The 22762-nt window shown below is 42.0% G+C and overlaps 2 protein-coding genes across 7 annotated transcripts in view; one reads left to right on the top strand and one right to left on the bottom strand.

The window, feature by feature from the left end:
• LSP1 (lymphocyte specific protein 1) overlaps positions 1–22762 on the bottom strand; it is a 512003-nt gene that overhangs the window by 468643 nt on the left and 20598 nt on the right. The gene's annotated exons all lie outside the window — the stretch shown is intronic.
• The window catches only part of MOB2 (MOB kinase activator 2), a 160192-nt gene continuing 144687 nt past the window's right edge, over positions 7258–22762 (top strand). For 3 of the 5 annotated variants that reach the window (XM_050953754.1, XM_050953753.1, XM_050953755.1), the window contains exon 1: positions 7258–7565. In XM_050953754.1, coding sequence (XP_050809711.1) covers positions 7549–7565 — 17 coding nt within the window. In that variant the 5' untranslated portion in view covers positions 7258–7548. The remainder of the gene's footprint in view (positions 7566–22762) is intronic. The other 2 variants (XM_050953758.1, XM_050953759.1) reach the window with 1 other exon arrangement.

Genomic DNA, 22762 nt, shown 5'->3' with positions numbered 1-22762 from the left:
TATCTTGTCCCCTTATTGGTCCTTTGGGTCAGGTGTCAGCCAGGTTACCTGCGTTTCTTAACTCTTTACAGGTAAAAGGATTTTGGTGTCTCTGGCCAGGAGGGATTTTATAGTATTGTACACAGGAGGGCTGTTCCCTTCCCTTTATAGTTATGACACCTTCCTCCCCCAAATCTGCTCCCTCCCTCCCTCCTCTGGCCTATTCCAGAATGTCCCCTGTGCCCAGAACTACTGCAGAGGTGACACAGAACTAGAGAAGCAGTTCTTTACCTGAGGGAGGGCCAGGGTTTATGCTTGCACTGCAGCCCTTTTGTCCCAGCTAGCCTGGGGAAAAGGGGACCTTAGGACAATGATGAATCAATCCCCTTGTCAATAAACATGGTAGTTCATTGCAGGGCCGGCTCTAGCTTTTATGCCGCCCCAAGTGGAGAAGGAAAAAAAGAAAAGGAAAAAAAATATAAAGCTGCGATCGGCAGCACTTTGGTGGCAGCTCTACCGCGCCGCTCCGAGAGGGACTGATGGATCCACCGCTGAGGACTCGGACGTGCCGCCCCTTTCCATTGGCCACTGCAAGCATCTGCTTTCTGCGCTGGTGCCTGAAGCCGGCCCTGGTTCATTGAATACCACAAGAGCCAAAGAGCTTATAGTCCAGATCCTGCAAACCCAGCATGCATGGAACTCTTATTAACTTTTTGCACAGACTTGCCATTGAAGGATTTGCATATCAGGTCCTAATAGAGACCAAGGGCAACAGTTCAGTGTGAGTCAGTGCAGAGACCCCATTCCATCACACATGACCATCTCACTGTTTCCCTTGTTTGTCGTGTTTGGTTGCTACTGCCACCAAATAATGAGGACCCAGAAGATCAATGTAGGAAGCTTTCATGAAAGAAATGGGTTGGGTTTTTAAGAGGGCTTACAAATAGAAGAGGGACATAGGGATAACAATTGAGGGAACACTGTGCTCTTAAAGCATCCCCTTCTTTCCTGGGTTGGTGAGGGGAATGGGAATGTGAAACATTTTGCTTGGCAGAGCTATTTCTGGAGTCCCCCATGCCTAGGGATAGAATGAAGAAAAAAATTATTGTTAGGTATTTTGGCTCCTAGGAACCTTTTAATATATACATATATATTTTTAGTGACATATACACTAATGCTGTGATGTATTGCAAGATGTGATATAAATGATTAATAAAATAGATGTTAATATTCCTGAGTTCTTATTGTGCTGTTAATTTTCCTTTGTCATTTGCAATATATTTTCTTTGCTCCAAACAGGCAGGAAACAGCTAATCAGCCATGACAAACTCATTGTATTAGGAGTCATCTATGGATTAGAATGGGTGTCATATGACTAAACACCCAACTCCTGGTACAATGCACCCCACAGTGACATTGGATAGAATTCATCCTTAACCACCCTGCCAAAAGTACTCTTAACAAAGGGAAACAAGAAAACATCATTCAAATGAGGGACATCTGTTCTCCAATGTTTGCAGATAATGACTGGATCAAGTGTCTGCATACAGCGTAATTCTTTTCCACAGATGATTTGATCCGGTATTTTACAAATTCTAAAAAAATCCCCATCCCAGCTTCATACTAGGTATATGCGATTTCACTAGAAAGAAAGGAAACTTTTCCTACCCCACGCCAAGTATATACAAATGAGAAACAGGAAAGACAGATTCAGGGCAATAAAGAAAAATGTTTATCTGACAACATACACTTTGAGCTTTGGTCTTTTCTGTCTCTCTCTTGTACCTAATATGGCAGTAATGTCTGGTAAGGAGGTTGATTATGGGAGTTAGGCAAAGTAAATGATCTAGGTAAGGGGTAGGCAACCTATGGCATGCATACCAAAGGCAGCATGCGAGCTGATTTTCAGTGGCACTCTCAGTGCCCGGGTCCTGGCCACCGGTCCAGGGTGGGGGTGGCGGGGGCTCTGCATTTTAATTTAATTTTAAATGAAGCTTCTTAAACATTTTAAAAACTTTATTTACATACAACAATAGTTTAGTTATATATTATAGACTTATAGAAAGAGACCTTCTAAAAATGTTAAAATGTATTACTGGCACGCAAAACCTTAAATTAGAGTAAATAAATGAAGACTTGGCACACCACTTCTGAAAGATTGCTGACCCGTGATCTAGGTTATGTCAACTGTAGATTCCCAACTGATTTAAATGGAGTGTTCTGCTTAAAAACTGATGGCACAATATAGCCCTTGGTGAAAAATAATTACATCATCTTTCCTCAGCAAAGGGAGAAATACCACTACCAAGATGACATGTATTCTTATCTTTGCAACTTATTTTTAGCATTATGATAACACTATGCACTTCCATTGCATCTGTCATGTGAGCATTTATTACCACTGGAGACACCCTTAATCTTCCCCTCTGATTCTGTGGGAGAGGATCCTGAATCTTTTAAATTGCTGCAAAAGCTGTGCCTGGACCAGCCCTGGAGTGTGCAAATAACCATGAAACTAACGTCCTTCTTTTTGTATGCAGTTAGTTAAATAGTGAACAATGTTGACATTTGAATGGTGGTCGTTAGGCTTCAAAATGATTACCTTCCTTAAAACTGAACAGAGTGGTTGCCATCCCTACGAGCTATGGTTCCAGGCTGTCTGCAGACTTGGGCAGTATCATTGCATCTGTTTTCATCTGGTTTACATTTGGAAGGTTATCTTTGCAATCAGAAGGGCTAAAGACTTCAACGTTTTAAACGAAAGATTAGATTCTGGAGCGTGAGATGCAGCTAGTAAGGAAAGGTACTAGCTTGCTGAACAACCATGAGACAGCCCACTTCAAACCTGGTGTCCCCCTGTGCAACTCTGTGGGGATCTCTAATGCTTATCCAGGGAAATTAATTGGTTTAGTGGATGGACCCACCATGAGTTAAGGGTTTGGAGAGAGGAAACCTAGCCCCCCAAATGAATAATTTAGAGAAAGTTTTGAGAATTCTCTCTAGGGTACTGGAGTAGCTCCATTACAATAGTGTCAAAGTGCCTCCCAGTCTTCAATGATTTTAGTCTCTCAACACCCCTCTGAAGTAAGGAAGCATGACTATCCCCATTTGCAGACAGGGGTCTGAGACAGAGAGACTAGAGCCCAGATTTTTAAAGGTATTAAGATATTCTGCTGCTCAGTGTTTATAAAGCCTAACTGCTTTAGGCAATTTTCATTTTCAAACCTTTAGGCACTTAAAAGTCTAAATCCTTTCTGAAAATGAGATTCAGGCTCCTAACTTAGCTAGGCTTTGCAATGCTAAGTGCCAGAACATCTAAATACCTTTAAAAATCTGGGCAGAATGACTTGCCCAATGTCACACAGGAAAATCTGGTGGGAGAGCAAGGAATTGAACCCAGATAGCCTGAGTCCTAGTCCAGTGCTTTAATCACAAACCTTTCTTTTTATACACTCTTATACCATAAAGGGACTAATTAATAAGATTTCACCAAATGCAGGTTAGACAAACACCTGTCAGGGATGGTCCAAATAATATTTAGTCCTGTCTTGATTCCCTTCCAGTCCTATAATTCTATGCCCCTATTTGTAATAAAATGTATGATGGGGCAGGTGTGCTGCTAGGAGACTAGTATTTATTTGTCAGTCCAGTAGCCTGACATGGGTCAGGATTGCAATAGTTTAATACTCCCATCACACAGCAAAAGTCAGGATCTACTGACTTAAATGGCTACTGATACATCTGTGATCTAGATAACTATTATTATATTCTTTGTACTTGGGGAAAGTGACCTGAGGCACAGCGAAGCTATATAACTCAGCTAAGATCATACATTGAGTAAATGGTAAAACCAAGAATAGAACACTGCAGTTCTAGATTTAGTGGGTTCTCCTCAGCAGCTTTGAAAATCAGGCCACAGGTGTCCCAAATTTGGCATCCAGTAATCAATGGATACTATTGAAAATGTGAATCCCAGTGATCTGTTTAGGGTCACATAAAAGTCAGAGCCAGTGCTGGGAATAGAATTCCTAGTGGTACCTTGGAGTCCTTTGTTAAAATTCTGACGCCGTTCTGAAGGGATGGTTTGGATTCTTTCCCTAGCTTACTCATTCTTAGACTGGCTACTGCTAATTTACTGTAGCCAGAGATTATTTCCTGCTGGAGTTCACAGAAATTCTTCTGAAGAGAAATTTTGTGGCCTTTGCAATGGATAAACCTGCATTAAATGACAGATGTTTAAAAAAGCAAACGCCTCCAACTCTTCACAATTTTTGCAGTTGAGTATTATGCAGGGCCTATTAATGCAGGCCTTGATCACACAAGGTCTTATGCCCATGACTAAATATAAGCATGTGTGTAAGCACTGGACCATCATCAGTATATTTTTCAAAAACCAAGTATAAATATTTAGAGCAAACACTTTTCTTTCTTGGTTATAGGAAATGTGGAAAACAAATGAATACATTCATCAGTCCCTCAACCGCATTTTGTCTGTGAGCACATGTAACCCCGGTCCTTGGGATTGTTGTAGGAGCTGCAGTGATCTGTATAAGCTGTATGTTCAAAAGGTCTCTCCACCTTTCCCTCCCCCTCCCCTTTGTCTCCTCTCCCCCTTTGAATACCCATGCAGTGGCTTTCTCCCTCCGCCTCCCTCCTGAAATGCTTGTGGGATGAATGGGCTGCTTGAGCAGCTGGAAGATCAGAAGAGCTCCCAGGTAGACAAGGTGTCTGGCACTCTGATTAGGCAGCAATCACATGCCCAATGCATGGACACTGCCCTAGGTGCAGTGTGACCAACCAGATGCAGCCAAGCCATCTCTAGTTGCAGGCCATGAAGAGCAGGTCCTTAGAAGGGGAAGGGGTCATGTGCTCAGGCGGCACTCACAAGCTTGTACCTCCCGTGAAGGCCTTTTGCCCGGATCCTCTGGCCAGAGGTTCACCGCGTTGCATTTCATCGTGCCTCGAGAAGACTTACCTTCATTGTACCATCCATCGCTGCGCTGTGGGATACTTACCTTGAAGGATCTTGACATCTCCAGTGCCTTGCCTGTCCTGAGAGTGTGAGTATGCGAGTGTGAGTGTGACCCCCCCACACCACTTCTTTTGAGCTTAGCTATCAGTATAATAAATGTGCTGCTTTCTGCCAAACTCTGGTAGGTCATTAATCCTCCCTATGCTTACTAGCTGGCTCAATTTCGGGTAATAGGGATGTCTTACATATTCTATGCAGTGGTTCTCAACCGGGGTCAGTGTACCCCTGGGGCACATTAACTAATCTAGATTTTTGCCTAGTTTTACAACAAGCTACATAAAAAGAACTAGTAAAGTCAGTATAAACTAAAATGTCATACAACTTGTTTATATTGCGCTATATATTATACACTAAAATGTAAGTACAATATTTTTATTCCCATGAGTTATTTTCTAATTATATGGTAAAAATGAGAAAGTCAGCAATTTCTGAGTTCTTGTGTGCTGTGACACTTTTGATTATGTCTGATTTTTGTAAGTAGTTTTTAAGTGAGGTGAAACTTGGCGTACGTAAGACAAATCAGACTCCTGAAAGGAGTAGTTTGGAAAGTTGAGAGCCACAGCTCTATAGCAGTGGTTTTCAAAATTCAGGTCATGACCCAGTACTGGCACTAGGTCCCCTGCAAGGCACTAGGTCCCCTTGCTCAGCACCCAGGAACCCTGGTGTCCGGCAAGTAAAAACTAGTAGTCCCTACCTGTTCTGACACCGTGCTGTGCCCTAGAAATGGCCAATAGCAGGTCTGGCTTGTAGGCAGGGGGGCCATGAGGCTCTGTGCACTGCCACCACACTGAGCACTGACTCCACAATCACATTGGCTGGGAACCAGTCAAATGGGAACTGCAGGGGCAGTGCCTGTGGGCTTGCACGCCACTGCCTAGAAGCCAGACCTGCTGGACACTTCTGGGCTGCAGCGTGGTCCACGGAGCCAGGACAGGCAGGAAGCCTGCCTCTGCACCCTGACCAGGAGCCATCGGAGGTAAACCTGCACCCCAATCCCTGCTCCAGCCCTGAGCCTCCACCACCCCTCATCCCCGGCCCCATCCTAGAGCCTGCACCCCCAGCCCAGAGCTTTGACCCCCTCCTGTATCCTAACTCCCTGTCCCAGCCCAGAGCTCCCTCCCACACCCCAAACCCCTCATCCCCAGCTCCGTTGGGTCACGGGCATCAACAATTTTCTTCAACTGGGTTGCCAGAAAAAAAGTTTGAAAACCACTGCTCTACAGGAAGTGCAGCTAGCCTTTTCTTAGGGGGCAAGGTGACCCCTCCCCCACTAACCAGAACTCAAGAGTCCCAGCTCCCAGCACTGGGTTTGAGCAGCTAGGCCACAGTGCCTTCTACTAGCAATATAACTAACAATATAACTATCATAAAAAACACTGGTCTACAATTTTTGAGAAGTCATCTGCTTCAGAGATAAAATGTGATATTTATTATGTGTTTTGATGTGCTGAATTCAAATATGACAATTAAAAATATGATTGGCTACTGTTTCTAAGATATTTAAATTTTTACATTTTATGTCTATGTATATTGTGTAGATAGTAGAGTTTTAATCATAAATTGTAAACCTAGGTCTTTTCATGTGTTTATGGTTGCTTTACATGATAATATTTCACCCGTCCTGTTTATGTAACACTTTAAAAATCAGCAAAAGGGTTATACAAATAAAATTTATTATGAAACAAACATTTTGGCGGTAGAGCAGTGTAATTAAAATACCTGTAAGCGATAGTAAATAATTTAATAAATAATGATACCCAGCTCTTAGATATACTAATCTCCTAATGGACAAATCAGGAATAAAGTAAAACCCCATCACAGTGGTGGCCCCATGCAATTATTAAACAGGAAGCCAATGAAATGACAAAAACAATGAGGAGTCCAGTGGCACCTTAAAGACTAACTGATTTATTTGGGCATAAGCTTTTGTGGGTAAATTACCCACGAAAGCTTATGGCCAAATAAATCTGTTAGTTTTAAGGTGCCACCAGACTCCTCATTGTTTTTGTGGATACAGACTAATAGGGCTACTCCTCTTATAAATGGAATAACAGTTATGCACCAGTCCAGACTGGGGGGGGCTTCTGGTTGCAGACGAGACACCCTGCCTGGCACACTCCGTACAGCAGCAGCCTCAGCACTAGCAGGCGTGCACTACATTTCCCGTAGTGCCGTGGGTCGCAGCACACTTCCGGGTTAGCAGTAGCAAGGGGCGGGGCCTGTGTGTTTACTTCCGGCCTCCCTGGGAGTGTGTCTGAGGCTAGGGGGACCCGGCGCAGCCTGGCGGCAGGAGCGTGAGCCTGGCCGAGCCGCCCGCGGGGGGGAGAAGGAGAGGAGGGGCCAAGTGGGGGCGGGAGCGGGAGCCAGCCCCGCCGGCGGGGAGCCCCATGCGCAGCCCCAGAGGCCGGAGCGGGTGGTGAGCTCGGGCAGGACGCAGGAGCCCGCCCGCCTCCCGCCCCGGCTCCTCCCCGGCCCCGCGCCCAGCGGGCGGCGCAGCAGCGGAGCAGGCGGCGGAGCAGGAGGCACCCGGGAGAGCCATGGACTGGCTCATGGGGTGAGTGGCGCTGCGGGGAACTGGGGGTCGCGGGGGTGCAGCTGGGGGCATGGCTGTGGGGGGTGCAACTGGCGGGTGCTGGCCTGAGGCTGGGTGTGAAGTGCAGGTGGTCCTAGGTGGGGAATCGTCTTGCTCTGTCCAGTGGAGGCAGGCTCTTGTGTCAGCACCAGAGTGATGGGTCCCTTGCAAATTTCTCCTCAACTAGTCTGGCTCGGGAGGGGCAGGTGCTAGGGCCAGGTGTGTGTGGAGAGGCATGGGGATTTCTTGCCTGTCTGTGAATGCAGGTGATAGTAAGAGTGGCAAGGAATTCTCCCTCTTACCTGGGGTGAGGAGGTGCCTCTAAGCAGCTGGTGGCCAGCAGCTGGTCCCTGAGTGGCAAGAAATACCCTGACATGGGGTAGCTTTGGGTGACATGGGAACTATATGGCCTAGTTTGAAGTGCACAGGAATACAAGGGGATATGGAAAACACAGGAATTAGTGGAAAAACATCAGAGTGAAAGCCTCTTAACTTTTCCCTGAGCTATGTGGTGCTGTCTGATAGTGGCCTTAAAATGTAATGTATCATAGAGACTGTTGGTTACACTTCAAAGGTGGCAGTTGGTGAACAGAGGTGAGTATTAGGGTGGTAAGGGACTCTATCGTATTGAAAAGCATTGGCTACCCAGGTTGGGAAGCATGAAAAACAGTGAAATAGTATGGGACTCCTGCTAAGGGACAAGAGAAATACATGACTAATCAGTTGTTCAGGGCTGAAAAGACAGTATGTGTGGTCTCCTGCAGTGACATTGAGAGGAGAAATACTGTATTAGAATGTGCTTATAGGGCTACACTGTGTCAAGTTTGTAAAATGTTTGGGGTTATTTTTGGGTCCCTTGTCTATTGATTGTTATGTGGAGGTTGTTTACTGGTTTACAGGGTAGGAGAGATGCAGAAAAGAACTTTCCCTGTTCTGCAAATTAATCTGTATAAGAGCAACTAATTTCTTTCCTTTTTTGGATGTAAAAAAGGGAGACATTGCATGTCTCAACACATTTCTATCAGTGTAGTGAGACTGCTATTTCTGCAGCAGAACTTTAGCTCTGACCTAGGAGTTTGCCAAGATCTGATCTGAATGGCTTGCTGGGGAGTGGAGGAAGACACCTCAGCATAGATTAAAATCAAATCAGTTCTGTGCCGAGGGACTTGGATAGTATGGGATTAATCGTGCTAATTACACAGAGACAGAAGGTAGAAAGCGATTTGCTGCTGGTTTTATGTGTAAAAATCTTCACCAGAGAGACACATGTACAGTAGAATGGAGTGACCTGATATATTATTAGTGTCCTAGAGAAAGAGATTTGATAGCTTATTGCAAGAATTTTGCTGATGACCTGTACTTGGGTGAACTGAATAATTGTGTTGCAGAGTCAGGTGGCCGGTAAGTTTATGATTCAGTGACACTTGGTGTTAAGTTAGTTGGTTTTGTACAGTAGTTTGATCCTTAGTGTGATGTTTTATACCTGTGTTGCATCCTCCATAGTGTGACAGCACTAGAAAATGGGATCACAGCCTATCTGTGTTGCTAGGTCAAGTAGTAAATTTTTTACATGGAAAAACTACCCAGTTCTTCTACTTCTTTTTTCTTAAACTGACAGCATTTGTCTGCCCTGCTCTTTTATTAAGAAGACAAATTCTTTGGATATATCCAACTCTAGATCCAGTTGTCAAGACATCTGTAACTAGTATTAACTGTAATGTTGACTAATAAGCTAATAGGCATGAACTCCTGTGCATTTTCTGGGTAGATTGTTAGTATGGCTTTCCTACAACAAATTAATTAATAGAAGTATAGTGTTTGAGACATACAAGGCCTTTTTGTGTGATATGCATTGGAAAGCTGACATCTGGCAGGTTATAAGGAAATACTGTTTTTAGTTACTAATAATGAAGATATTGGTGTAATTGGGTTTCTTTTGATTGTGTTTTTAGCAACTACTATTGCAACTAGAGCCTACCATATTTACTTTATATAAACAAATCTAAACTCTCCACAACAATACTCACGTTTCTTTAAGTGAAAGGAAGCTTCATTTAAAAAAAAAAAAGCTTATCCCAATACTTAAGCAGAAGACTTAGATGGCTTAAGATGGTTCTTTCACATCCATTTTGTACAAACTATATCATAAATTAGCCAAGAACCAAACTTTATGATGTTACTAGCCTTTCATTGTATTAGAATGTAAATTTTCTCATCATTCATATTTTATGGTTGTTGGAAGTGTGCTATGTACTACTGCTGCCACTGTGTACATGTAATCTTTCCAAGATGGGTGAAACTCATGTTGGAATGGAGAACGTCTCTTTGCCTACATTAATTTTCATTGGTCCTGGTTTGTCTGTGGATTACATGTTTGTTCTTTGCTGTTACCTGATACTTCTGTTTAATGTCCAAACCTTGTGTACATTGCAATTTTTTGCATTGTCACAGGGTGTGTCTTCACAGCACAGTAAGATCAAGTTATAACTCAAATATTAACTTGACTCCTTTCCCCACACACAAATCTATAGTTCGAGAAAACTGCTTTAAGCTCAAGGTAGCTAGCCAGCAAAGCTCAGTGCTGCTGAAGCTTGAGCTAGGAATGCAGTGGGGATGCAATAACTTGAGTTACAACATGTCATCAGAAGATAGTCCAGTGATTCTGTGCTGCTAATCAAATCACTGTGTGTAACTCATGTTGTTTGGAAATGAAGCTAACATAGCTCAAGTTAGAGTAACCACAATTCCCCTAATCTGAGTGTGCTAATTTGAGCTAACTGTACTCTGGAGACACATTCTTTGTTTCAAAGTTTGTTGCAGTTTTGTTTGTGTGGACTTTATGGATAATAAGGAGTAGGAAAACAGTGGGTATGTGGGCGAGGGGGAGAGAGGGGAAGACAACCACCTCTTAGGGTTTGGCTACACAAACTGCTACAGCAGCACTGCTGCAGCACTTCAGTGAAGACACTATCTATGCCAACAGGAGGGGTTCTTCCATCAGTGTAGGTTCTCCACCTTCCTCAGAGGTGGTAACTAGGTTGAGGGGGAAAATGACCTACTGCTGTCTATGCCAGGTGTTAGGTTGGTTTAACTGTGTTGCTCAGGAGGATGGATTTTTCAACCCCTATGCAAGGTAGTTCTACAGACCTAATTTCCTAGTGTAAACCAGGCCTCAATCTGTCCATATGGGTGCTTCCATCAGCAGCACTATGTGTGTCTAAGTGAAAACACTCCTCTGTTTACTGAAAAAGAAGCTTATGGTATTCGGTTCATTACAGCAGAGCTTTGAATAAATGTGTCTGCCTTAGCTTCAGCTAAAATTGCAATTCTTTGCAATCTCTTGTAAGCGAAGGGAGGCGCTGTGGAAAAACTTGCACAAAGAGGGAAGAACAAAATGTTGCCCCCTGGAACACCACAGTTTTTTGAATGAATTTCCTCTCACTTCTGCATATTAAGCCTCATCAGTCTGTTTTCTAAAGTCCCTGTGTATCCATGAGACTAATATGGAAAGAGTACAATTCCTTCTCAATAAACTCTTATACTGTGTTAAATGTGTTAGTACTCCTAAGAACATTTGTTTCCTCATGTTGACAATCATATTTTTTCTTGAATGCTCTGGAGTGGAAAGTGCTCTACATGTTAAAAAACTTTGTATCATCATAGAAACTGGCTTCAAAGGCAAATGAAAATTCTTTGTTTAAAATATAAATTAGGCAGCAGCAGCTAACCATGTTCTAGCTTCCTACTATTCCAGCTCATCTCACATTTATTGCACTTAGACCTCTTTATTCCTTAAAGGTCCTGTACAGTTGAGTGTTGTGTTGGGAAGTGGGGGAAGGGGAAGTTCTAATCATACCACAGAGGGCAGCAGCCTAAGTGTCTCACATTGCCGCAGAGCACTTAATACAGAAATAGAAACTGGAGCCTATAAACAATGATGAATTTGTCAAAGATTAGGCAAGTAACAGTAAGCTTGGCTGGCCACACACCAGAGCTTCACTGTGATCAGTTTGGTTAATTGTTGTTCTCTCAAATGCCTTAAAACTGTTGAAGTTCTAGAGGGAAAAGCTGCATAACTGAGCTATTGGCATACATACAATCACATGTCAGTTTAAGACCCAAATAAATCTCAAGTCTCTCCTTTCCCTTGGAAAATGCCTTATCTTTCTCCTGAACATTGCCATAACAATGTTACTGATTGAAGGGTGTGTTCTCTTTGGTATATATGTGCAACTCCTATTAGTTACAATGGGAGTTGTGTCTGGAAAGAATAGAACAATAGGTTGTGCAATATCTTGGATCTTTATAAATAGAAGAGAGAAGGCTAAAAGTATTCCCATTGTACATAGAAAATATGTACCATGGCTTTGATTGGAGACCACAGATGCTTGGATGGTGGTGTTCATTGACATCTGATGGGAATCTAGGCTATACACTTAGTATTTCATTTTGAAAGAGGATTGATTTGCTGTTAAAGATTTTGGCTGTATTTGTAACACTCAATTTAAAGTAGCAACAAAGGTATTGTTCCTTCAGTTGTGAAACCTTTTTAATTTGAATTTAAAACTCTTATTGTAAAGGACAAAACCTGTTTTGAAAATGAAGTTGTAAATCTCACAAGCCTTGATTACTCTTTAAATACTGGGTTCTGATAAATAAATTGTAACATCTGTGCCCACGGAAGAATGACTTTGAATATGCAGAGCAGCTTTATGTTACATAGACATTTAAAGAAAAAACCAGTTTGCCAACAACTACCTGTTAACTACAAATTACTGCTTTATGGAAGGACTGAGGTGGAGAGAGAAAAATGAGTGAAAATTGTTTCATTAAAAAGAAGCTATAATGTTTCCTTGTCTAATTTTTCTTTGTTCTGTCATCTTTTACCACGTGAAAGACCTTGCAGCCTAAGTCAGTTTGCTGCAATCACATGCTGTCCTTAAACTTGCGTGGATATTGTTTTCTGTTGACCATTTATCCATATTCCATCCACAGTAGAGAACTGTGACATTCCCAGTACCATGTATGGTCCTCTAGAATACTGGTAAACTGCAATGTCCCAATACTGTGTCCAGATGGTTTTACAAGGTATTTCCAGTACCAGTAAGACTGTAGAACCTCTGAGTAAGTCTGAATGCATTTGTCCAGACTGCTTCAGTTGGAACTGTTTCACTGCAAGCAGGATAACATTGTAGCTCCGAGGCTTCTTTTGATCTTCTCACCAAGCTGTCACAACTTCTTCCCACCAATTCCTGGATGTATACAGGATAGGTGATACTAAGCTGGTCTTGCTTTTGCTCTTATTCTGACTCTCTACCCTTTGCTTCTCTCTCTCCCCCACAGAGGAACGCAGCACACAACAGCTTATTAAAAGTAACTATTTAATTGTGTGGTTTTTATTCTACAATTAACGTTATCCAGTAAAACTTTACAATAATATTTTGTGGCCAGTGGATCTTTAGCTCCTGGACAAAATACGTATGTACACATGGTAATTTCACAGCAACAAATGAATTTGTGCCTTACTGTGGGTTGAAATGGCATGGCAGTGAAGTGGCTGCCTTGGCTGTATCTCCCAGACTTATTATATCTGAAGAAGGCACTGTACACCCTGGTTTAAATCCTCAGTCCTACATATCCATGGTATTTCAGTAACCACTACTCAGACCTCTCTCCCCTAGTTCTTGTACATCTCCTGGGGCATTACTGCATGTGGTGTGGGAGTGGAGAATATTTAGCCTGCTTGGAGGGCTGTCCTCCCATTGCTCCTGTATCTGACTTTTAGAGGGTGATGAGAAGAGGAAATGGTTCAACAAAATACAGAGACGTTATAGAATATAAACCAAGCCTCTTATCTTAGAGCATGGGCACCTGAAGTCAGCAGTGCTCATATAAGACTCCAGGAACAGTTTACTTAAGCACTCTGTGGTCAACTTGTGGCTTTCTGTGTTTTGAATGCAATTGAGGGGGAAAGCCCTTACTCTTCATGGTATGTTCACAGTGGGGAGAGCTATTGGACGTAATCATTTGGTTACTTCATTGGTTTAATCCAACATAACTTTGACACCTATATATAAAATTTCACATGCAACTGTATAAAAAATTATATATGTACAGTAATATGTATACACAGTACATACAATTTACTGCCTAGCACATGCCTGCTACCACAAATACCTATTACTGGAATTATGGGATAAGTAGCACAATGTACAGGTTGGAGCAAGTGCTACATGTGGACACAGTGCATTAGTCTACACAAATAGCTGTTCAGTGTGGACACTAATCCATGTGAAGAAGAATCTATCAAAGAGAATCTCAGCTGCAATGTTCAACCTTGTGCAGAGATTCAGTCCTCTAGTGTAGAAGGGTTCCATGATCTTACCTTTACCTGGATAAGGTCAATGTATTTTAAGTAAAAATGAAGTGGCAAACCTTCCCTTCCACTAGAGGCTTCTGACCGACTTTCTCTTCCTTCTTCAGGCCACTATGTGGAAGGCTGTAACGTCCTGCGAGTTGTAAAATTGTGGAGTGGTAGCATTGCTACTTTGTAGAGTCTGAAGCTAGTTAACAAAACCAGAATTGCATACTACTAACTTCAGCACTGTAAGAAGACTTATGAGAATGCAGGAGTTCTTTATTAAAAAGCTGTGTATTCTTGAGGTAATGTCTAATTGAAAATGAACTTCAGTAGCATATACAGACTACTATTATGGGGAGAGGTCTTAACACTGAACTACTCTTTAAATCGCTAATAACTAGAGACTAAAGGTGTCCAAAGAACACTTAAGTTGCAACACTTCTACCTACTTCTGGCTTTACAAGCCAATAAGAATCAAATATGCTAATTTTCAACTGTACTAGATTTAATTTTGTCTGTGCTTGCACAGGATGCATTAAATGTAAGGAATACAGCATATAGCTAGGAACAGTGAAGAAGTATGTGGCATGCTTTGCGTTCAGGTTGGCTGCTACCCAATACAAGTGAACAGATTAAGGTTAAAAGCAATATACTCCTGGCCTGTGCAGAACAGGCATTTGTGTAAGGAAGCATTTTAAGTTTGAGGATTCCTTGAAGCTAACTAATTACAACAGAATGTCCTCCCCCTCCCCACCAATATAGATAAAATAAAATATTACATTTCTACCCTCAGTTCTGTACATGGCAGTACCAGCATTTCCATCAGCTGACAATAAAAAGGCTAACTTGTTTGCCCTCATTCCTCTTTAGTTAGGGAAACCTTCTTCTTTTATAAGGTGACTTTTTTTCCCCCTCACAAAGCTTTGGTAGAACCTCTCTCAGCTGCATGAATATATGCTCATTTTGGTTTTTAACTGACCTCACAACAGGTGTTTCCCTTTTGTATAATCTCTGCAAAATCAGGGTTTCATGAGCTGTTTCTCCTATTTGGAGAGAGTTGAAAATAGACTCATAAAACACAGACCTGCACTTCCCATTCATACATATAATACCTAAGGACATGTTAAATCTATGCTCTTTGCACCCAAATAAACTTTGTACGTGTCACTGGACACTCTACATATCTCTGGACTCTATTAAAGTGAAACTAAATATAGTTTTGCTTGAAGGAAACAGATAATAGAACTGAAAGTTAATCAAGATTGTCACAGTCGGATTTTGCATCTTTTCTGGCGAGTGAAGGCATGGGAAAGAGACTAATAATTCAGCTGCTGCTGCTTCTTTTGTATGGCTGGGGTAAATAGCAACCATTACAAATTTATGTCTAGATTTGATAGCCATCGCATTCACCAGGTCACTGCTGCGGCAATGTCCTTCAGTTCGCCAGTGAAATAACTCAGATATGATGTGCTCCATTGTTTGTTTGTGCCTGGTGATCAGTCACATACTGGTGTTTGCCTCATTTTCCATTTAAACAGGGTTTGTCCACATCTCCCACGAGATGTCCTGATGTGATTCAATCTGCACTAGTCTTTCTCACATAAAGCAAGACCCGCGTTTCCTCGGCAGGGTCAATGACAAGCTGTTTGTTTTGAGCAGTCAGAATGCTCCATGTGGCTCTCCATTGAGCTTCAGCATTGAAGTTGAGTGTAAGGGCCTTGATGCAGTTCCATAAAGGGTTGTGGGATTTTAATCTTGTCTTTGGCAGGTTCTGCAGGTCCTCGTGCAATGGGATCCTCATGTTTGCCTTGACATGGCTGAGAAAGCAAGATGTCTGGCAGCTCTTCTAATCTGTGGAGGCTGGATGTGCGATAGAACTGGGAGCCAGATGTGATCGTCCCTGACACTGTGCACACAACATTGTTGAGTTGAGTATCAAGGAATTGAGTGTAACTGCTGTGAGACCACACTTGAGCACAATATTCAGCCACAGAATATATACTTGCAGTTTGTAGGGCCCATGGACTGAAGCCCCATGGTGTTCTGGCCAGTTTCTGATAAGCGTGACATGAGACCTGACCTTATTGCGGTGTTCCTGAGGTGGTGTTGAAAGGTCAAATTCTAGTCCAGTATAATGCCAAGATACTTTGGGTTAGCCTCATGGCTGACACTCTCACTGCAGAACTGCATATCAAGTTTGATATTAGCCATTTTATTGATCAGATGGAAAGTGGTCACCATGTCTTCCCCCCCCCCAAGTTTCCAGTGTTGGAAATTAGCCATTATGCTAAGATCTTGGGTTAAGATGCAGTTTGATGGTATCGAGGCAATTCAACAATTACTATATTAGGGATATCAGGAAAAGCTTGGTGTCCGCTACTGTGCTTCTGAGACATCAATGACTTTGCATGCTGTGTTGAGCTTCGATTATTGATAAATTGCTTCCTCCTCTTGTCACTGCAGCTGCACTACTCTGCACATAAGTGAATTAATGCTTCCTGTAAAGAGAGTCAGAGTGTGTCTGAAGCTGTTTTTACTTTTTTCCTACCCAGTACTTTCAGTACTGCTTTTATCCAGCCATACTTGGCCCTCCTTTAAGTTTCTTCCCTGTTTGCTTTCTGTAGAGGGCACAGCACAGGGATTCTCATTCTTACAAAACATTTACAGAAGCATGTGAACATGTAAACAGATATCCTTAAAATTGAATTAAACATACTTGAGGGGGGAACTGTGCTTTTCACGCACTCTGGGGGTCAAACTTTGATCCACCCTGTATCTGTTAGATTTCGATGAAAATCCCCGCTTTTTCTTCACTGTGCTGCAACCCCTCTGACAACACTGCAGGGTGTAAATCTGGGATGATTGTGGCCCTCAGTGTATATTGAAAATGCTTGCTATCACTTTGATCCCTTTTTTCTGAATCCTTTTTCTGTCTAACATGGCATATGTTCATCATACATAATGATGCATTTTAAGATGTCTGGATTTAAGCAGAAATGAAGTTCTGTCTTCAGTTTACTGGCACTGTGTTTACTGAAAACCCCCTATTCCTAGAACTGTTCTGACATCAATAGTGCGTAAACAGAGCCACTATCACTTCGGTTCATTTTAAGCATGGACTATATTTCCACTAGCTGATAAGTAACTGAAGAAAAATCTTTCAAGCTTCCATCTGGGTGTCACGTACAATAAGTAAATAAACTCTTAAAAAGCAGTTAGCAGTATTTTCCTCTGACTGAGAGCAGAGTATGAGGATGCAGGTACTTGTTAATTTAGGTTTAGCTCCTACAAATGACCTCCCCAGACCCCGGCCTTCAATGGGTACACCTGGGCAGATTCATTAGTAGGCTGTAATTCTTCATGACTTCCGCTTTCCAATTTCCATAGCATCTGGACATATGGCAAATACTAGAAGAAGGTCGTGCATTATTTTAAGCTGTTTGCAGTGAATAGTACAAACAGTTAACACATTCAAACAAAACGTAATGAGCTGATTCTCTTTGCTGGTTGCCGAATCATGTATCTTTCCTATTAGCTTAGCGGGCTACTGGAGAGAGCCCCTGATTAGTATTATTGGGGGTAGGCTAGTTATCTCACAGTGGATAACAAAGAGATGACCTCAAGTCCTTGTTATAATCATTCTGTGGCAAAACTGTAAATATGGTGATAACTGGATGTTAGTCATGTGAGTGAGTAAAAAATCATAAATGGATCTGAAGCAAGTTTTCCTAGCAAAAACAGGAATGTAATGAATCTGGGGGAAGATAGAGGTTTGGGAGCTTTTGATTGAATCAAAGCCTGTCCAGGACAAGTTTCAGGAAGCGGCAGTTTGGATCAGCTCTAGTTTTTGTGGTCTGTGTGGCTTTGCAATATGGGAAGCTTGTGGCATCAGTCACTGACAGACTGTCTACAAGAATCATTGGATGCCCAGGGACATTGAGATTGGAAGTGTAAAATTAACAAAATAGTGGGATTTTTAAACAGCTGCATTAAGCAAATCTGAACTCTCCTTTGCCAGGTCTGTGTATGCTGGGGCTGTTGTTGATCAAAGGCAGAATTTTAATCCAGGTCTCAAAGTGAAATGCTAGTGATTAAACTAAACTAGTGCAGTGGTTCCCAAACGGGTTTGCGAACCCCTGGGGGTTTGTACGGTGTTACAGGGGGGTTGCCAGAAAAATTTCCTTAACGGGGGCCAGAGGACCCTGGACATGGGAGGCAGCAGGTGTGACCCAGTTGCAGAGCAGATAGCCTGAGTCCTGTGGAGCACTGAGTGGGCAGCTGAGCCCTGGTCACCGGAGGCGCCACTGCCCAAGCCCCATGCAGCGCGGGGCTAGGCAGCTGAGGCTGGCAGCCTGAGCCCCAGCAGTCAGTGGGGACCAGCAGCCCGAGCCCCACGGAGTGTGGAGCTGGCAGCCCAGACCCTGTCCAGCAGAGGCCAGCTGCCTGAGCCTCATCGTGGGCAGGGAGGCAGCTTGGACCCCTGTCTTAGGCAGATGGGAAGTTGGGTGGTATGAGGGGCAGAGAGAGCAGGGGCCACGCTGTACGTGGGGAGTGGTCCAGGCTAATTTGTCCCTCGTGGGGCACCTGGCCCTGGTGGAAGACAAGATGTTTGCGCGCCAAACCAGCCGGAACCAGGAGGTAGTCATTGTAGCAGCATTTAGGTGCCTCAGTAATTCGATACTAAGTCATTTTCTCTGGAGTGCTGTTTTGCTTCAGTGGGAGGTGAGTGGATGTTAGCATCACACTGAGGAGATTTAAACTGAAATCTCTGGAAATATTCATTTTTAGGAGGAGATTCATGAGATTTCAAATTTTAGTGAAAGGGGTTCATGGGTTGTTAAAGTTTGGGGACCACTGAACTAGTGTATTACCTTGTATCCTTTTCTGCAGTGTACTGTATCCATTCCCTAGTTAACAAGATGAGGAAGCTGTGAAGCTTGTTTACTGAATGCAGTTTTTAAACATCCTTGTTAGTAGTATTCCGCCCACTTTATTCTGGAATACAAGAAGCTGAGGCTGCTTCTCTTGCCATAGCACACTCTGTAAGGAAGGCATGTGATGCCTTGGCAGTGACGCATTGGTTTTAGTACTGTTGAGGATTGTTAAATTAGTGAGCCACACGAGCTCTCCCTAGTGAATGAAGAATAGACTTGGTCTTATTAAATGTTCTTGCCAGAGATTGTTCACACATTTTGGGCAATTGGACTCCTGGAAGTTTCCCCATTCTTGAAACAGCCTCTTCTGCAGGAGTTACACTTGTCATTTTGACTTTTAACCGTTCAGTAGCAGCACAGAAAGAGTTTTAAAAAAAACCTTAGTTTTATTTTTTAAGGGAGGGGGGGAAACAGCAATTTGGCCACTGAAGGCAAGTTCTCATAGGGGAGAGAACCTAGTCAGGGCAACAGTTCTTCACACAACCTGTAAAGCTGGATATTTAGTTCCTGTGTCAGAAGAGAGATCAGTGGCAATGGAAATAGGACAGAGGGCATTTCTCCATTATGCTCCGCTTACAGTTAAACAGATTATATGACTTCAAGTTTCAGCTAAATGCTTGCTTCTCTTCACGATGTGGAAGCACGCTAGCAAGATCAAAAGAAAAGGGTAAAGAAGGAAGAATCCTAAATAAATGTTCGAGACTAGTCTGTGCTCCAGCTTACTGTTACTATAATACAAGAACAATGGTGTAGCTGATTAAATAAAAGAGCTGCAAGGATGTAACACTAATGAAATGTGATACTTAATAAACCTGTGGAACTGAAAGTTGTATAATACCACTAAAGCAACTTGCTTAGTATAATTCTGTAAAGATTAGATCATATTAACCAGAGTGTTCTCTACATTTGTGCTCACTAGGATAAAAATGGCAAGTGTTTTCTGTCCTCATGTGTCAAAGCATAAGCAGATCTGCCAGAGCCAGCAAGAAATTTCCCCTGCAGAAGTTTATGCTGCCTTCTGAATCAGTCCATCATTGCCATTGTCAGAGGCAGGATATTGGACTCGGTGGACCGTTGGTCTTTTTCAGTATGTCTGGCCCTATGTTTCAGGCAGCTGTCTAAAATATATTGAAATATCCTTTCTTCCTGTTTGAGAATAGCCTCTCCTCCAATTTAGTTGCAAGCTGAAATATTTTTACTACTTTTACAGTAGTAAGTGCACTAGTTCATTTAATTTATTATCTGGAAGTTTTAAAAAATGGCAATTTCATGTATCTGCTCCAAGTTTTAACTTGGTGCTATCTGTCACTCTCTAAGCATTTGCGCTTCCTTGAGGTCTTCATACTGGAGGCTTAAGAAACAAATATCCCTCCTTCCATGCTTTTTCAGATGGTGTGAACTTCTGATAGTGTCTCTATTATGGAGCCATGTGTCAGCTCTCCTGTTGTCATGTTTCATCCCCACCCACGTTGTAAGTAAGGTAAATTACAGCAGCTTAGTCTATAAAGATGCCAGGATCAGCCTGTGCTCCTAATATTTACTGGTCCCCAAAGTTGTCACAACTTTGAGACCTTGTCTGTCAAAGAGCATATGCCAATACTTGTAATGGTTTCATGATACTGGGGGAAGGGAATGGACAGAATTGTCTGTTTAAAACACCCCCAGCCTCATGACCAGATCCAGTTGGACTTTCTGGAGATCGAACAAATATCCCAGACTCTTCTGACACTTAATCACTGTGGTATTTAAACTTAAGTTGTTTCCATTGTGACAGCTGTGGCAATTTCCTGCAATATCTTTGGGAGATCTTACTGTACTAAGTTTAAGTATGGTTGTGGGCCTGGAACTAAGAACAGTGTGGGGAGATTAGATACATTCACTCAGATTGTAACACCTCCAGAGAGGTACCACATTAGCAGTCCAGCAAGCTCTTCAGCCATCCCTTCTCAAACTCTTGGATGCAAATTATCTGATTTTAGTACCTTCTGTTTTAACATTCTCCAGAGATTAGTGGTATAGAAAGAATGTTATTGCCATCCAATGAGCTACATTAGCTGTTCTATCCCCAAATACAGAAGAGAACTATTTATTAAACATTTCTGGCTCTTATGCATTGTCATTGATAATTCTATCTTTTCCATCTAGTAATGGAGCAATGCCATTGTCACATATCTTTTTGTTCCTAATATATTTTAAAAAACACCTTCTTATTGTCCTTAATGCTACTAGCCATAGATTTATTCTTGTGTCCCTTGGCTTCCTGTATCAATTTTCTACAATTCCTAACTTCTGATTTATACTCATTACTATCAACTTCCCCTTTCTTCCATTTGTTGTACATTATTTTATTTTTTACAGCTGCCTTTACTTCCGCTCTAAACTAGGTTTTTGTTTTTTAAGGAGCATAGTCTTCTTTTTCTGTTGTGGGGCTGTGGCTTTTTGGTCATCTAGTAAGGTGGTTTTAAATTATTCTCATTATCATTTACTTGTTTTTTTGATAACTTTTTCCTCCCAGATGATTTGGCTCATAATTGTTGGTCCTATTAAAGCACCTTTTATATTATTGGTCTGGGCTTGATTCTGCTTGCACATATTAAATGTGACAAGTAGTGATCACTTGTACCTAAGCTACCATTAACTTTTAGTTCTGCGATCAGTTTTTTTTAATCTGTTAGGATAAGGTCTAATATAGAATTCCCCTGGGTTGACTGCAACACTTCTTGAGATGGCATGTTGACCTGGGTCCTCTCCACTTCATTCTGTATTTCTTTCTGGACAGTTTATGTACTGTCGGCTCACATACTGCTTCTGGCTTGTATGCTGAACTGATGGTTCACAAGATCAGATTTTAGTAGACTTTTATATCTGAATTTGAAGTGTTTGGTATCAGTCAGCATTTCTTTTTGTTTAATCATAACCTCTGTACTCTTGAATGTTTGTTTATAATCCCTGGATGGGGCTGAATCTACATCCAGAAAGATCCAGTTAAATGATGAGATCCTGGGCTGGGGATGCTTTTGTTAAAAATAACTTATCACTATTAGGGCTCACCTCATTTTAACACTGAAGTGTAAGTTCTGACTCCCTGCCCCCAAGTGGGTGGTGAGGAGAGGCTTTTAGGGAAAGGAAATGTAGTAGCTGTCTTACTTTTAACTGTTAGTTGCATGCCGTAGCAAGTATGTTAGTGTATATAAAGAATAAGCATTGACTCAGAAACATAAAAGACATCTACATGTTTTGAAAAGCTATGAAGTTATTGGCCAATCCTCACTGAGCAGGCCAAATATAATTTCATTCCACTGATTATATTAATGTTGGAAAAACTTATTATGTAGGAAAGATACAAAAGTATTTTAAAGTGTTCGTGTGTATATGTGAGAGGCAAGGTAGGTAAGATAATATATTTTATTGGATCAAATCCTGTTGATGAGAGAGACAAGCTTTTGAGCCACACAGAGCTCTTCTTCAGATCAGGAGAGCCCTGTGTGGCTCGAAAGCTTCTCTCTCATATCAACAAAAGTTGATCCAATAAAATATATTATTTCACCCACCTTGTCTCTCTCTAATATCCTGATACCAACACTGCTACATAACACTGCATACATGTATATATGACACTCTTGCACTACCAAATGAAATTCAATTGACTGAATTGGGGTAGGCATAGGACTTAATAGTTTTCTTGTAGATGACAAGGCTAGCTCAAACAACTAATCAGCCAGAGATTGCCTCAAACAGGACCACATAAGATAATTGGGTTGTGTTTAGCTATTAAAGATGACTCTTTCTTTTCCTTAGAATTCTTTCCTCACTGCACACTTTTGTTTTTTTAAATCTACAACTTTCCTTGCCTTCCCTTCTCCTGCGCAATAAATTACTATATT

Source organism: Gopherus flavomarginatus, chromosome 5 (genome assembly GCF_025201925.1).
Source record: "Gopherus flavomarginatus isolate rGopFla2 chromosome 5, rGopFla2.mat.asm, whole genome shotgun sequence".
Lineage (NCBI taxonomy): Eukaryota > Metazoa > Chordata > Testudines > Testudinidae > Gopherus > Gopherus flavomarginatus.
This window is presented reverse-complemented; position numbering and strand designations above follow the sequence as displayed.